The sequence below is a fragment of the Neoarius graeffei genome, chromosome 2 (genome assembly GCF_027579695.1).
Source record: "Neoarius graeffei isolate fNeoGra1 chromosome 2, fNeoGra1.pri, whole genome shotgun sequence".
Taxonomy (NCBI): Eukaryota; Metazoa; Chordata; class Actinopteri; order Siluriformes; family Ariidae; genus Neoarius; species Neoarius graeffei.
This window is the reverse complement of record NC_083570.1, coordinates 21,451,983-21,469,122: the sequence shown is the minus strand read 5'-3', so window position 1 is coordinate 21,469,122 and position 17,140 is coordinate 21,451,983. Positions and strand designations below refer to the sequence as shown.

The 17,140-nt window shown below is 42.7% G+C and overlaps 1 protein-coding gene across 1 annotated transcript in view; it reads left to right on the top strand.

Moving 5' to 3' along the window:
- Nucleotides 1–17,140, top strand: part of hmcn1 (hemicentin 1) — a 310,140-nt gene that overhangs the window by 268,068 nt on the left and 24,932 nt on the right. The window contains exons 88-99 of the mRNA XM_060913989.1: nt 8,236–8,406; nt 9,525–9,695; nt 9,955–10,125; nt 10,557–10,727; nt 10,826–10,996; nt 12,193–12,363; nt 12,510–12,656; nt 14,854–14,991; nt 15,403–15,524; nt 15,710–15,952; nt 16,138–16,195; nt 16,465–16,584. Of these exons, the coding sequence (XP_060769972.1) occupies nt 8,236–8,406; nt 9,525–9,695; nt 9,955–10,125; nt 10,557–10,727; nt 10,826–10,996; nt 12,193–12,363; nt 12,510–12,656; nt 14,854–14,991; nt 15,403–15,524; nt 15,710–15,952; nt 16,138–16,195; nt 16,465–16,584 (1,854 nt within the window). The remainder of the gene's footprint in view (nt 1–8,235; nt 8,407–9,524; nt 9,696–9,954; nt 10,126–10,556; nt 10,728–10,825; nt 10,997–12,192; nt 12,364–12,509; nt 12,657–14,853; nt 14,992–15,402; nt 15,525–15,709; nt 15,953–16,137; nt 16,196–16,464; nt 16,585–17,140) is intronic.

Below are 17,140 nucleotides of genomic sequence, written 5' to 3'. Positions count from 1 at the left end.
GAAAGGTGCCCATATTTTAGTGTAATTCTTTGTTGATCCCTTCATAGAGCATGTAATCTTTTCAAGTTTAAGAAAGTAAAGGGCATCTTTAATCCAGCGTGTAAATGTTGGGGGTTTGCAGCCCTTCCATTTTAATAAAACTCGTCGTCTAATGATAAGAGTGAGAAAGGCAGTACCACACTGCAAAAAACTGAAATCTAATGGCCCTTTTCCACTACCCTTTTTCAGCTCACTTCAGCCCGACACGGCTCGCGTTTCGACTACCTCAGAGCAGCACGACTCAGCTTGCTTCAGCCCTACTCAGCACCCAAAACTCGCACGGTTTTGGAGTAGGGCTGAAGCGAGCCAAACCGAGCCGAGTGGGGCTAGGGGCGTGAGGAGACACTCCCCTGTGCACTGATTGGTGAGGAGGAGTGTCCTCACACGCCCACACACGCCCCGCGAGCACGCTGGGATCTGTAAACACCGTAAACCCGGAAGAAGAATTACGAGAATTTCTGAAGCCTTATGCGCCTCGCCTCATCTATACGCTCTTGCCAGTATCTGTTGGCGTTGTCGGTGACAACAAGCCACAGCACCAAGACCAGCAACACTAACGACTCCATGTCCTCCATGTTTATTGTTTACTATCCGGGTCGTGAGACTACCGCTTAAAAGGTCACTGATGTCACTGTTTGCGCCGCCTAACGACATCACGTGACGTCCACCCACTTTCACTAACTCCACCCAATGTGTCCACCCACTTCCAGCCAGCACGGTTCAGCGCGGTTGTAGTCGAAATGCAACTCCAACAGCCCCACTCAGCTCGACTCAGCCCAACTCAGCACGGCACGGCTCAGCCCAACTCAGCCGCGTTGGTAGTGGAAAAGCGGCATTAATTTGAGGAGAAAATTCCGTAATACTAGTGAAATGATCTTGCTGCATGAACAGATAATGTTACTTGACAAGACATCTTGGAGTAAGTTGGTTACAATCTAGAACTAGTTTTAATAATCTCAGAGTTGGTGTCTTGTGTTCTTCTAATAGGAAATGCTAGATAGTTTTGACTATATTCAAAATATTCTAACTTAAGATATCATTTTTGCAGTGTAGAAGAATACAAGACACCAACTTTGAGATTATTAAAACTAGCTCTAGATTGTTACCAACTTATTCCAAGATGTCTTATGTAAAATTATCTGTCCATGCAGCAAGATAATTTCCTGAGTATTAAGGAATTTTCTCCTCAAATTCAGTTTTCAGTTTTTTGCAGTGCATCTGATTGTGCCTTAGTTAAATGATTTGAGTCAGGTGTAATGCCAGCTAACCCAGTTTTAGGGCATGGTGAAACTGATTGTCCTAGGAAGCCAGATATACTGTAGTATTGAAGATAGATGACCAGTAGTGGTCCAGCTTTGGGCAAGACCAGAACATGTGGGTATGTGATGCTGGGTTCGACTTACATCGATCACAGAGTGAATCTCATTCATCTCATCTCATTATCTCTAGCCGCTTTATCCTGTCCTACAGGGTCGCAGGCAAGCTGGAGCCTATCCCAGCTGACTACGGGCGAAAGGCAGGGTACACCCTGGACAAGTCGCCAGGTCATCACAGGGCTGACACATAGACACAGACAACCATTCACACTCACATTCACACCTACGGTCAAATTAGTCTCACCAGTTAACCTAACCTGCATGTCTTTGGACTGTGGGGGAAACCGGAGCGAACGGAGGAAACTCACACGGACACGGGGAGAACATGCAAACTCCACACAGAAAGGCCCTCGCTGGCCACGGGGCTCGAACCCGGACCTTCTTGCTGTGAGGCGACAGCGCTAACCACTACACCACTGTGCCGACCCAGAGTGAATCTACATCAGAAAATTGCTTGGATAAATCTGAGTTTAGTCGAATGTGTGCGATGTATGATCTTGAATTGTGATAGTCTGTGTCTCGCAGCAATTAAAGAGCTATGTACTCTGCCTAATGCCACCTCCCAAGATCCTTCAGCGATAGATTCTCCAAGTTCCCCCTCCATTGAGATTTGATGTCGGGAAGCATGGAATGTGAAAACGCCATCAGTTTACAATAAATGACTGATATAATGCCCTTAAATGATGGTGGTTTATCTAATATATGGTCAAAGGAGGTGCATGGGGGTTGGTTTGGAAATATTGAGGAGATATTCCTCACAAAGTCACGAATTTGAAGAATGTGGAAGAAGTGATTTTTGTAATCACACAAATGTTGAAAGGAGACAAAGGATCATTGTGATAAAGATAATGGAATTGCTTAATGCCAGCACTGCTCCATTATAGATGGACTGAAATAATGATTAGGATAGATAGACGATTTAAATGATTGCCATCCAAAGTGCTTTCTAATTTGAGCCCAAATTTTCAGGGAGGATTTGACCAACAGGTTTGTTGTAGAAGCTGTGTATGATGAAGAGAGAGGGGCATAAACGAGGGCAGCCAATGACGATGGTTTACATGAATTAGATTCACTAGATTGCCAAGAGAATGCGTCTGCACCAGGGTCTTCATATAGCCAGTGCAATATGGGGCGAATGTTACAGGCCCAGTAATAAGATTGAAAATCTGGAAGAGCCATGCCACCTGAGTTTTTGGGTTGTGCTAGGAGACTTTTCCAGGCTCTGGCAGGTTTACGATTCCAGATAAATGATATAATTCCATCCAGCCTGCGAACAAAAGACTTTGAAATAAAAACTGGAATACTTTGGAAAAGATAAGTGAATTTTTGGAGCACAGACATTTTAATTGAGTTGATTTGGTCTGCTACAGACAATGGAAGTAGGCCCCAGTGTTTCAGGAGCTGCTCAACCTTTGTCACAAAAAGGGGAAAGTTCTCTTTAAAAAGTTTTGAGAAACTGTCAGGCATGGTAATCCCAAGGTAGGTAAATTTACAGGTTACTTTGAAGGGGAAGCTATTAAATGATCGTGTATGAGCTGCTTCATTTACTGGGAATATCTCACTTTTTGATTAATTTAATTTTGTGTCCAAAGAGCTTAACAAGTGTATCTTGTTAAGAAAGGGAGGGGTCAGAAAGGTATAACAAGGGATCATCTGCATAAAGAGAAACCCTATGTTCTTGACCCTCCCTAAAAATCCCAGTTGTGTCGTCTGGCGTAGTGCCAGTGCTAAGGGCTCAATTGCAAATAACAAGGGTGACACAGGACAGCCCTGTCTTGTACCATGGGAGATTGGGAAGAGTTGAGAGGAAATGTTTGTGCACACTGAAGCAACAGGATCTGTATTTAGTAGCTTGACCCATGATATAAATTTATCCCCAAAACCAAACTTTTTAAGTGTATAAAACAGATACAGTGGGGCAAAAAAGTATTTAGTCAGCCACCAATTGTGCAAGTTCTCCCACTTAAAAAGATGAGAGAGGCCTGTAATTTTCATCACAGGTACACTTCAACTATGAGAGACAGAATGGGGGGAAAGAATCCAGGAAATCACATTGTAGGATTTTTAATGAATTAATTGGTAAATTCCTCGGTAAAATAAGTATTTGGTCACCTACAAACAAGCAAGATTTCTGGCTCTCACAGACCTGTAACTTCTTCCTTAAGAGGCTCCTCTGTCCTCCACTCATTACCTGTATTAATGGCACCTGTTTGAACTCGTTATCAGTATAAAAGACACCTGTCCACAACCTCAAACAGTCACACTCCAAACTCCACTATGGCCAAGACCAAAGAGCTGTCAAAGGACACCAGAAACAAAATTGTAGACCTGCACCAGGCTGGGAAGACTGAATCTGCAATAGGTAAGCAGCTTGGTGTGAAGAAATCAACTGTGGGAGCAATTATTAGAAAATGGAAGACATACAAGACCACTGATAATCTCCCTCGATCTGGGGCTCCACGCAAGATCTCACCCCGTGGGGTCAAAATGATCACAAGAACGGTGAGCAAAAATCCCAGAACCACATGGGGGGACCTAGTGAATGACCTGCAGAGAGCTGGGACCAAAGTAACAAAGGCTACCATCAGTAACACACTATGCCACCAGGGACTCAAATCCTGCAGTTCCAGACGTGTCCCCCTGCTTAAGCCAGTACATGTCCAGGCCCGTCTGAAGTTTGCTAAAGAGCATTTGGATGATCCAGAAGAGGATTGGGAGAATGTCATATGGTCAGATGAAACCAAAATAGAACTTTTTGGTAAAAACTCAACTTGTCGTGTTTGGAGGAGAAAGAATGCTGAGTTGCATCCAAAGAACACCATACCTACTGTGAAGCATGGGGGTGGAAACATCATGCTTTGGGGCTGTTTTTCTGCAAAGGGACCAGGACAACTGATCCGTGTAAAGGAAAGAATGAATGGGGCCATGTATCATGAGATTTTGAGTGAAAACCTCCTTCCATCAGCAAGGGCATTGAAGATGAAACGTGGCTGGGTCTTTCAGCATGACAATGATCCCAAACACACTGCCCGGGCAACGAAGGAGTGGCTTTGTAAGAAGCATTTCAAGGTCCTGGAGTGGCCTAGCCAGTCTCCAGATCCCAACCCCATAGAAAATCTTTGGAGGGAGTTGAAAGTCCGTGTTGCCCAGTGACAGCCCCAAAACATCACTGCTCTAGAAGAGATCTGCATGGAGGAATGGGCCAAAATACCAGCAACAGTGTGTGAAAACCTTGTGAAGACTTACAGAAAACGTTTGACCTCTGTCATTGCCAACAAAGGGTATATAACAAAGTATTGAGATGAACTTTTGTTATTGACCAAATACTTATTTTCCACCATAATTTGCAAATAAATTCTTTAAAAATCAGACGATGTGATTTTCTGGATTTTTTTTTTTGCTCATTTTGTCTCTCATAGTTGGGGTATACCTATAATGAAAATTACAGGCCTCTCTCATCTTTTTAAGTGGGAGAACTTGCACAATTGGTGACTGACTAAATACTTTTTTGCCCCACTTTAGCTCCACTACACCCTGTCAAATGCCTTTCAGCATCTAGAGACTGTTATTTCAGGTGTTGTGGATTGTGAGGGGTGGTAAATTTATGTTTAGAAGTCGATGTACGTTAAAAAAGGAAAATCTATATTTAATAAATCCAGTTTGGTCTGAAGAAACAATGTGTGGGAGTACAGTCTAGACGTGTGGCCAGGACCTCAGCCAAAATCTTGAAATCACCTGAGAGGAGAGACATAGGACAGAATGAGCTACAGGACTGAGGGTCCTGTATGAGATGGAAGCTTCACAAAGCGTTTTGGATAGGTGGCCTGATTCAAATGACTCCTCGTACATGTTCAGTAACACAGGTACCAGCATCGTAGAGAATTTTTTTTATAAAATTCATCTGGAAACCCACCAGGGCTTTTGTTAGTTTGTAAGGCGACTATAGCATGTACAACTTCATCAGATGATAGGGGGCTGTCTAGAGAATGTACTGAAGCCAAGTCAACCTGGGGGAGAGAGATATTCGCAAAGAACTGTTCCATCTCATAGGTGCTACAGTTTTATTCAGAGTTATACAAAGATATACAGTGCTCAGCGTAAATGAGTACACCCCCTTTGAAAAGTAACATTTTAAACAATATCTCAATGAACACAAACAATTTCCAAAATGTTGACAAGACAAAGTTTAATATAACATCTGTTTAACTTATAACGTGAAAGTAAGGTTAATAATATAACTTAGATTACACATTTTTCAGTTTTACTCAAGTTAGGGTGGTGCAAAAATGAGTACACCCCACAACAAAAACTACTACATCTAGTACTTTGTATGGCCTCCATGATTTTTAATGACAGCACCAAGTCTTCTAGGCATGGAATGAACAAGCTGGTGGCATTTTACAGCATCAATCTTTTTCCATTCTTCAACAATGACCTCTTTTAGTGACTGGATGCTGGATGGAGAGTGATGCTCAACTTGTCTCTTCAGAATTCCCCATAGGTGTTTGATTGGGTTCAGATCAAGAGACATACTTGGCCACTGAATCACTTTCACCCTGTTCTTCTTCAGCAATCCAACAGTGGCCTTAGATGTGTGTTTAGTCATGTTGGAAAAGTGTATGATGGCCAAGGGCACGGAGTGATGGTAGCATCTTCTCTTTCAGTATAGAGCAATACATCTGTGAATTCATGATGCCAGCAATGAAATGCAGCTCCCCGACACCAGCAGCACTCATGCAGCCCCACATAAGGACACTGCCACCACCATGTTTCACTGTAGGCACCATGCATTTTTCTTTGTATTCCTCACCTTTGCGATGCCATACAGTTTTGAAGCCATCAGTTCCAAAAACATTTATCTTGGTCTCATCACTCCAGAGTATAGAGTCCCAGTAGTCTTCATCTTTGTCAGCATGGGCCCTGGCAAACTCTAGGCGGGCTTTTTTGTGCCTGGGCTTTAGGAGAGGCTTCTTTCGTGGACAGCATCCATGCATGCCATTCCTCTGCAATGTATGCCGTATTGTGTCACAGGAAATAGTCACCCCAGTTTGGCTTTCTACTTCTTTAGATAACTGCAGTGAACTCGCATGCCGATTTTCTTCAACCCTTCTCATCAGAAGACGCTCCTGTCGAGGTGTTAACTTCCGTGGACGACCTGGACGTCTCTGAGATGGTTGCAGTTCCATCTTTCTTAAATTTTTGTACCACTTTTGCTACAGTATTCTGACTGATAAGTAAAGCTTTGCTGATCTTCTTGTAGCCTTCACGTTTGTGGTGTAAAGAAATTATTTTCTTTGGGGAATTCTGAAGAGACAAATTGAGCATCACTCTCCATCCAGCATCCAGTCACTAAAAGAGGTCATTGTTGAAGAATGGAAAAAGATCGATGTTGCAAAATGTCGCCAGCTTGTTCATTCCATACCTAGAAGACTTGGTGCTGTCATTAAAAATCATGGAGGCCATACAAAGTACTAGATGTAGTAGTTTTTGTTGTGGGGTGTACTCATTTTTGCACCACCCTAATTTGAGTAAAACTGAAAAATGTGTAATCTAAGTTTATATTATTAACCTTACTTTCACGTTATAAGTTAAACAGATGTTATATTAAACTTTTTCTTTTCAACATTTTGGAAATTGTTTGTGTTCACTGAAATATTGTTTAAAATGTTACTTTTCAAAGGGGGTTTACTCATTTACGCTGAGCACTGTATAATAGTTTCCGAGTGCATTGTTCATTTCTAAATGATCCCGAGTGACACCTTTTGGTGTTTTAATTTCAGGGATTTTGTCAGTAAGGAAAGTTAATGTCTTTGCACGCTCTTTCTTTGCAAATGATGACGCAGATATCAACTGACCCCTCATATATGCTTTAAAAGCTTCCCAGTCTGTACTGTGGGACAGGTCAGGAGTGGAGTTGGTTTTTACATAGACATCAGTGTTGGTGGTAATAAAATGACCCATATCTGGGTCAGAGAGCATACTTGTGTTAAACCTCCAACGTACACAGATGAATTAAGGGCCTATCATTAAATTTTAGAGTAAGGGAAAGTGGTGAGTGATCTGAGATGACAATCGCTTTGTATGTGCAATCCTTAACTGACGGTAGAAGTTTTTAATCTAATAGAATATAATCTATACGAGAGAAGGTTTGGTGAACATCAGAAAAGGAAGAGTAGGACCTTGCAGTCGGGTTCAAGGAACACCACACATCAGCCATCGCGTAATCTCGAAGAAAACTGTTGATCACCCTTGCAGATTTGGATATAGCTATTGGTCTCTGGGACGATCGCGCCAGGCTCGGGTTTAGACAGGTGTTAAAATCCCCTCCAATTATCAGATAATGAGAATCAAGATTTGGAATGGATGAACATCTCATCTCATCTCATTATCTCTAGCCGCTTTATCCTGTTCTACAGGGTCGCAGGCAAGCTGGAGCCTATCCCAGCTGACTACGGGCGAAAGGCGGGGTACACCCTGGACAAGTCGCCAGGTCATCACAGGGCTGACACATAGACACAGACAACCATTCACACTCACATTCACACCTACGGTCAATTTAGAGTCACCAGTTAACCTAACCTGCATGTCTTTGGACTGTGGGGGAAACCGGAGCACCCAGAGGAAACCCACACGGACACGGGGAGAACATGCAAACTCCACACAGAAAGGCCCTCGCCGGCCCCGGGGCTCGAACCCAGGACCTTCTTGCTGTGAGGCGACAGCGCTAACCACTACACCACCGTGCCACCCATGGTTGAACATAATTTACTAATTTTATGTTACAATTCAGTATCAAATAATCCCACTTGTATATCGGCAGTTCATGGAGGCTTCTCCGAGTGGATGGAGTGGGGTGCCTGCAGTGTGTCTTGTGGGACCGGCGTTCAAAAGAGGTTGAGACGGTGCAACAACCCCCAGCCTGCCAACGGTGGCCACCACTGCTCAGGCTCATACTCTGAGACCCGCAGCTGTCAAGGCAAACCCTGCCCAGGTTTGTCAACATAGCCATCTTTATCTTTACCGTTAGAGCTACTCATTGACATTTTTCAGCAATTTATACCTCACCAAGGCTCATGAATTAATATGTGACTGTACCTGTGGTGTATATATACTGTATAAAAGAGAGACTTGTGCGGAGACTAATGTCATGTGTTTTTCTATCATCACGTGCGTATTTATACTAAAAAAAAGATAAAACACTTCTGGATATGCTTCATGTCTGCTGCATTCCCATCATTCTTGGTGTGACCCTGATCCTTCAAAGATCAAGAGAAAGAAAGCTAGGCCATTTGTATGGCAGCTTTATGGCATAAGTTTCAAATTATCAAATTTAGATTGGGGGGTAGGGTGCATCAGTTGCCCCCTAAAAATGAAAAGTTCCTCCGATCATGATGCATTTTTGTTTTTATGTTCCTTTTGGTAAGAAAACACACTGGGTGAAATATTTTGGCAAAATTCTAAAGCTTAATGGTGGCACCAGGAGCTCAAAGTTATGGAAAAAGCTGCTATTTTATGACTTTTATGACAAAATTTTGATCACTTTTCATGAAACATTATGGCACCTTATAGAGTATACCAGATATCTTAGATACACATTTTTAGTACATATTCTAAATATACGTATTATCAAGCACAGTTTGAGTTTTAGCTGTTCATTGAATCATTGTTCAACTACTTTTAAACAATACAAATGTATTATGAATCACATTAATGCTTCTCAATCCCTTGCAAAGGTTCTTAACATGATCTCTGGGTCACAAGAAATCAATAAATGGAGTCCAACGTTGTGATTCAAACCTTACGCGAAAACATAAAATAAGCGTTTTTTGGCAAAAAGTGAACCTCATGGTGCTGCCATTAGACTTTTGAATATGGTCAAAAAATTTTACAGGATGTCTTTATTGGTGAAAAGGAACACCCAAACAAAAATGCATCAGATTTTATGAAAGTGAGGGCAACTGATGCACCCTATTATAAGAAATGACCCTATTGTTACTTCAGATTTTAGTAACTACTAAGTACCAGTAAGTAAGTACCAGTTCCATACTGAAACCAAGTTCTGGAAAACATCACTACATTTACATGATGTGTGTGTGTGTGTGTGTGTAGTGGATGGTCAGTGGTCAGAGTGGACAGCGTGGGAGGAGTGCTCTCATACCTGTGGTCAAGGGAACAGGACAAGGGTGCGAACTTGCAGCAAGCCTCCAGCCCAACATGGAGGCAGGGCCTGCGAAGGCCGAGCCGTGGAGGTCATCATGTGCAGCATCAAGCCCTGTCCTGGTAAACGGACTTTCGTGCATCTTCCTGCTCCTTGGTGTCATAAAATACTTGTTTTTTAGGACACTTGATGAATCAGGTTTGGCTGAATTCCAAATAGCTGTCTACTCCCTAGACAAGTGCACTTGTCAAGTACAGAATGTAAAATAACGATCTTTATACCCGTATATTACCATATAACTGCGGTTTGACACCTTTGTTGCCTTGTATTAGAGATGTTTGTGATGAAGGCGTTAATAAGCTGGCTGTGTCTATCTCATAGTTGCTGGGAACTGGGCTTCCTGGCTGCAATGGAGCCCTTGCAGTGAAACATGTGGTAAAGGCATGCAGACAAGAATCAGGCTGTGCAACAACCCCCCACCATCTTTTGGTGGACCGCCATGCAGTGGAGCAGACACACAAACTCAATTGTGCACAGAGAGGAACTGCCCTGGTAAGAACATAGCTACAAGGGGGAAAAAGCTAGAAAGACTGAATCTGATGAGTCTCAACAGAGCCAGACGTTTTTCCTTTTTGTAAGCTGACTGAGGTGCAGGTGTTGAAATTCGACTGAATGTGTTGGTTCATTCTGTTTAAAATACCATACGTGTGTAGATTTTTTTTTTTTTTTGGCTTTGGGAACTTTTCTACACTTTTGCTTGTACATGCCTCGGAGTCAGGATCTATACCATGAAACCTGAAAATGCCCTTTGGCTAGTTAACTGCTAGTACCCTAGTTTCCATTTGGCAGATACGACTGGGATTTCAGTATTTGAGCCTTTGGGGTGTTTGAGATGGAGCAAAACAATAACATGCAAATGTGATATTTTAGATGTAAATATACTGATGCATTCTTATGATCGTGCAACCGACATTGCTTTGCAGTGGATGGAAAATGGTCATCTTGGTTAAGCTGGGGTGCCTGTAGCGTTTCCTGTGGAGGTGGAACCAGACAAAGGACACGGCTCTGCGCAAGCCCCGCCCCTGAATACAGAGGAAGGCAGTGTGAAGGAAATGATGTCCATATTGACTTCTGCAACAATGAACCATGCCCTAGTGAGCCTTCACTTAAAGTCAAATACACACAGCTTTTCTCTCAAATGCAGTGTACATCAAGAGAACAATAGAAAACTGTACCTCTGTTCTTCCGACAGTTCATGGTAACTGGGGCCCATGGAGCACCTGGGGCACCTGCAGCCGGACTTGCAACGGAGGCCAAATGCGGCGTTACAGAACGTGCAACAATCCCCGACCGGCCAATGGGGGTAGAGCGTGTGCTGGAACTGATACAGAGATCCAGAAATGCAGCAAGTTGCGTTGCCCTGGTAAAAAGCATTATACACCAACTCCCTGACATGCCTTATATCACACAATCTTTCACTCAAGTTACAGAGTTTAGGGGACTACATTTATTTTATTTTTTGCCACACTATTCCTTTAGAACACTTGTTACCTACATGGTAGCCGCGGGGTCTTAAAAGTCTTTAAAAAGTCTTAAATTTAATATTCCAGAATTAAGGCCTTAAAAAGTCTTAAGTTGCTTTGCCCAAGTCTTAATTTTTTAAACAAAGGTCTTAAATTTACTCATACTATTCTACGATGTGAAAACGTGGGTTTTGCGTAATGTCAGCGAATTTCTTGGAGTATGCGCAAAGAAAGAAACAATATTGATACATTTTCGCGCCGGCGCAATCGTCGGAGTCCGTGGTGGAGAGGAGACTCCGTGAATCACAGCATGGGGAAGTGTCGTTTTAATCAGCTGTGGCTTTCAGATGAAAGATATCGTGATTGGGTGAGGGAGGTTCCTGGAAGCGACGTTGAAGCAAGATGCTGTGTTTGTCGAAAGACCTTCAAGTTGTCCACTATAGGTCATTTTGCTTTAGAGTCTCACATGAAGAGCTCAAAGCACATTGCATCTGCCCTCCACCGCCACCAGCCCATCGCTCAGTTCTGCAAGGTTCAATCTCCGAATGCACCTGGAGTTGGCACTAGCACCACTGTCGAACGTCAGCAGCATCAGCCAAGCCAGACATCATCGGCAAGGCTAGCAACAACACAAGGGCCGAGCAGTGGCATGATGGGTGTCGGTGGAACCCCGACACTTCGGGCAGAGGTGCTCTGGATTTTAAAAACAATTATGGGACACCACTCATACAGCTCAAATGAGGGCATAAGCGAACTCTTTAAGGCTATGTTCCCAGACTCGGAAGTCGCTACAACATTCTCCTGTAGAAAAAACAAAATGTCTTACATAGCAAAATTTGGTCTTGCTTGTCTTGAACGTGAAGATTCGACAAGCAATGCACATAATGACTTAAGTACATAACTTTTACAATAAAAGTATTTTTACTTGAAACATTTGTCATTATTGGGAATTTGATCTGGTGTTCTACGACCGCATAATGGGTGCGATGTAGGTCTTAATTCTCATTTAAGTGGTCTTAAAAAGGTCTTAAATTTATGGTGGTCAAACCTGGGGAAACCCTGTACCTAACTGTTTGTATGTTTGTGGTAATGTTAGTGGATGGTAACTGGAGTCCATGGCAGCCATGGGGTGAGTGTTCAGCCTCCTGTGGTACAGGAGAACGCACAAGGATCCGTGTCTGTAACAATCCAGCTCCTACCAACAAGGGCCGTCCTTGCCCAGGAGACTCCACCCAACTTTCCAGGTGCAACATCCAGCCATGTCCAGGTAAAAAAAAAAAAATGCTTACTAGTTGCATTTCTATTCTACAAATTGAAGAGTGGATTTGCATTCATTTTAGATTGTTTTTGAAATGTGCTTCTGCATGCACACGTGACAATGGCATTAGGTTACATGCGACTCTATTTGCTCAGGTGGTCCTCAGAAGGCCAGAGGGAGTATAATTGGCACCATTAATGATGTGGAGTTTGGCATAGCCTTCCTCAATGCAACGATAATCAACGGTCCTTCAGGGGGCAGAGTGACACACGCTACTATCACCAACATACCCAGGAGCCTGGGTCAGTCACAGGGTTTTTTTTTTTCAGTATATTAATTCATGTTTATAGATCACAAATGAATGTGTGCTAAAATTCTCAGAATTTAAACACCTCAAAATACAGTGGTGCTTGAAAGTTTGTGAACCCTTTAGAATTTTCTATATTTCTGCATAAATATGACCCAAAACATCATCAGATTTTCACACAAGTCCTCATCTCATCTCATTATCTCTAGCCGCTTTATCCTTCTACAGGGTCGCAGGCAAGCTGGAGCCTATCCCAGCTGACTATGGGCGAAAGGCGGGGTACACCCTGGACAAGTCGCCAGGTCATCACAGGGCTGACACATAGACACAGACAACCATTCACACTCACATTCACACCTACGGTCAATTTAGAGTCACCAGTTAACCTAACCTGCATGTCTTTGGACTGTGGGGGAAACCGGAGCACCCGGAGGAAACCCACGCGGACACGGGGAGAACATGCAAACTCCGCACAGAAAGGCCCTCGCCGGTCCCGGGGCTCGAACCCAGGACCTTCTTGCTGTGAGGCGACAGCGCTAACCACTACACCACCATGACGCCCACACAAGTCCTAAAAGTAGATAAAGAGAACCCAGTTAAACAAATGAGACAAAAATATTATACTTGGTCATTTATTTATTGAGGAAAATGATCCAATATTACATATCTGTGAGTGGCAAAAGTATGTGAACCTCTAGGATTAGCAGTTAATTTGAAGGTGAAATTAGAGTCAGGTGTTTTCAATCAATGGGATGACAATCAGGTGTGAGTGGGCACCCTGTTTTATTTAAAGAACAGGGATCTATCAAAGTCTGATCTTCACAACACATGTTTGTGGAAGTGTATCATGGCACGAACAAAGGAGATTTCTGAGGACCTCAGAAAAAGCGTTGTTGATGCTCATCAGGCTGGAAAAGGTTACAAAACCATCTCTAAAGAGTTTGGACTCCACCAATCCACAGTCAGACAGATTGTGTATAAATGGAGGAAATTCAAGACCATTGTTACCCTCCCCAGGAGTGGTCGACCAACAAAGATCACTCCAAAAGCAAGGCATGTAATAGTCGGTGAGGTCACAAAGGACCCCAGGGTAACTTCTAAGCAACTGAAGGCCTCTCTCACATTGGCTAATGTTAATGTTCATGAGTCCACCATCAGGAGAATACTGAACAACAATGGTGTGCATGGCAAGGTTGCAAGGAGAAAGCCACTGCTCTCCAAAAAGAACATTGCTGCTCATCTGCAGTTTGCTAAAGATCACGTGGACAAGCCAGAAGGCTATTGGAAAAATGTTTTGTGGACGGATGAGACCAAAATAGAACTTTTTGGTTTAAATGAGAAGCGTTATGTTTGGAGAAAGGAAAACACTGCATTCCAGCATTAGAACCTTATCCCATCTGTGTAACATGGTGGTGGTAGTATCATGGTTTGGGCCTGTTTTGCTGCATCTGGGCCAGGACGGCTTGCTATCATTGATGGAACAATGAATTCTGAATTATACCAGCGAATTCTAAAGGAAAATGTCAGGACATCTGTCCATGAACTGAATCTCAAGAGAAGGTGGGTCATGCAGCAAGACAAAGACCCTAAGCACACAAGTCGTTCTTCCAAAGAATGATTAAAGAAGAATAAAGTTAATGTTTTGGAATGGCCAAGTCAAAGTCCTGACCTTAATCCAATCAAAATGTTGTGGAAGGACCTAAAGCGAGCAGTTCATGTGAGGAAACCCACCAACATCCCAGAGTTGAAGCTGTTCTGTACGGAGGACTGGGCTAAAATTCCTCCAAGCCTGTGTGCAGGACTGATCAACAGTTACTGCAAACGTTTAGTTGCAGTTATTGCTGCACAAGGGGGTCACACCAGATACTGAAAGCAAAGGTTCACATACTTTTGCCACTCACAGATATGTAATATTGGATCATTTTCCTCAATAAATAAATGACCAAGTATAATATTTTTGTCTAATTTGTTTAACTGGGTTCTCTTTATCTACTTTTAGGACTTGTGTGAAAATCTGATGATGTTTTAGGTCATATTTATGCAGAAATATAGAAAATTCTAAAGGGTTCACAAACTTTCAAGCACCACTGTAACTAATGTTGGAATTCTCATGTCTCAACTACTAGACAAGTTTGCCACATCATTAATGTATTGAGTTGCTGTCTTGTTTGGTCCGATGCAATTCTTTCCAGGCCCTGGTATGAGGAAACTGATCTCTCTCCTGAATCCCATCTACTGGACCACAGCACAGGAGATCGGCGAGGCCGTCAATGGCTACACCCTTACAGACGGCATCTTCAGACGAGAGACCCAAGTGGAGTTTGCAACAGGTGAATGCAATCAGGACCAGTGCTCAAATCACAACGTCAGTTTGCCTTCAAGAGATTCTACAGTTGGATATTCTGAAATTCACTGATGATAACAATGAAATATCAGTATCGGGTTGTCAGGTGGTGTGTCCACATTTAGCCAAGATGAGAATTAGGCTCAATCCTAAATACCTATACAACTGCGTCTCATATAGTTTTAAATAATGCCTTATACACTGTATGAAGTGCTCACATTGGATTTTGGTCCAAAGTGCACACGGAGGTTAAACCAAGGAAGGCAACTAATACGTCATATAGTCATCCGAGCACCTATGGTTTGACAGACAAAGAAATAGATATTAAAATGACCTGTGTTCTTCAGAATATTTTTCTAGATGTTTAGAAGTTCACGTACTTGTGCATTTGCTTAAGGGGAGATCCTCAGGATGACCCATGTGGCACGGGGATTAGACACAGATGGCGCTCTGCTCTTGGACATTGTAGTGAATGGAGACATCCTCCAACTGCCTTCCAGCGCAGATATTGGCCTCAAGGTAGAAGCTCCGCACAACTTAACTCACTGATTTAAAACTCTAAATATGCGAATGAATGCCAGTTAGCCAATAATTAGCTAATACACTGAATTTAGTGGAGTGGCATCTTCCAATAGTGCTATGGAGAGCTCTGGTATACAGTCTTCATAAACTTTAATTATATAAATGTGTTTTTCCACCACCAGGACTATACAGAGGATTATATCCAGATAGGTCCTGGGCAGCTATATGCTCTATCAACACGTATGTTCAGTGTCGACAGAGTGAGTGTGCCCTATTCCTGGAACCATACCATTTCATACGAGTCCTCCAGAGCAAAAATGCCTTACCTGGTGCAGACGTTGCATGCGTCTTCCATGAGTGCTCACTACCGTCCTCTAGAGGAGACACTGGAGTTCACAATCTATGCCAGCATTTCCAAGGGTGAGGTGCACACACTTGTACATTTTCATGAATGTAAGGCAGGCATGCAGCACATTGTAACTGATATAATACACTCAGCAACCACTTTATGAGGAAAGTGTTCAGGTGTGCTTTAGCAGGTGTATAGGTGTTCCTAATAAAGGGGTCAGCGATTGTATATTGAATGCCATTCTCTCTGTTTGTAGGTGAGCGTAGCAACCAGTGTCCCAGTGGCTTTGTGCTGGACCCAGCTGGACCCTACTGCGCTGGTACATTTTACATACAGGAAGTATTTTATTCATGGATAATCTTTATTCTAGCTTTCAGGAGAAAACAACCCAAATTTAAGAGCTGATTTTTAACAAGAAAACGGCATTACTTGGATGTGATTATGGGTTTGGACTTTTAGCTGACATTTACAACACCAGTGGGAAGTAAATGTATAATATGATGTCTCTCTTACTCTCCTGTTTATGATTGAGAGAGAGAGAGAGAGAGAGAGAGAGAGCATAATCTATTTCTTTCTGTTGTGATGAAGATGAGAACGAGTGTAACGAAGGCAGCCCATGCTCCCATGCCTGCCATAATGCTATAGGCACATACTACTGCTCCTGCCCAAGAGGACTGTCAATATCTGCTGATGGCAAGACATGCCAGGGTACCAGCTGTGCAAACACAACCAAATAGCACATATGGATAATTATTTATTGTATACTAGTGCATCTCAAAAAATTAGAATATTGTGAAAAAGTTCAATATTTTCCATCAGTTATTTAAGAAAGTGAAAATGTTATATATTATAGACTCATTGCACATAAACTAAAATGTTTCAAGCATTTTTCTATTTTAATTTTAATCAGTATGGCATATAGTACAAAAAAAAACATCTCAAAATATTAGAATATTTCATTTCGAGTTTGAGTAAAACAGTATGAACACAGTGTATCTCTCGGTCTAGTTCAGTACACACAACCACAATCATGGGGAAGACTGCTGACTTGACTGTTGTCCAGAAGATGATCACTGATGCCCTCCACAAGGAGGGTAAGCCACAAAAGGTCATTGCTGAAAAGGGTGGCTGGAAAAGGTGCACAAGCAACAGGGATGGCCGCAGTCTTGAGAGGATTGTCAAGAAAAGTTGATTCAAGAACTTGAGAGAGCTTCACAAGGAGTGGACTGAGGCTGGTGTCAGTGTATCAAGACCCATCACGAAC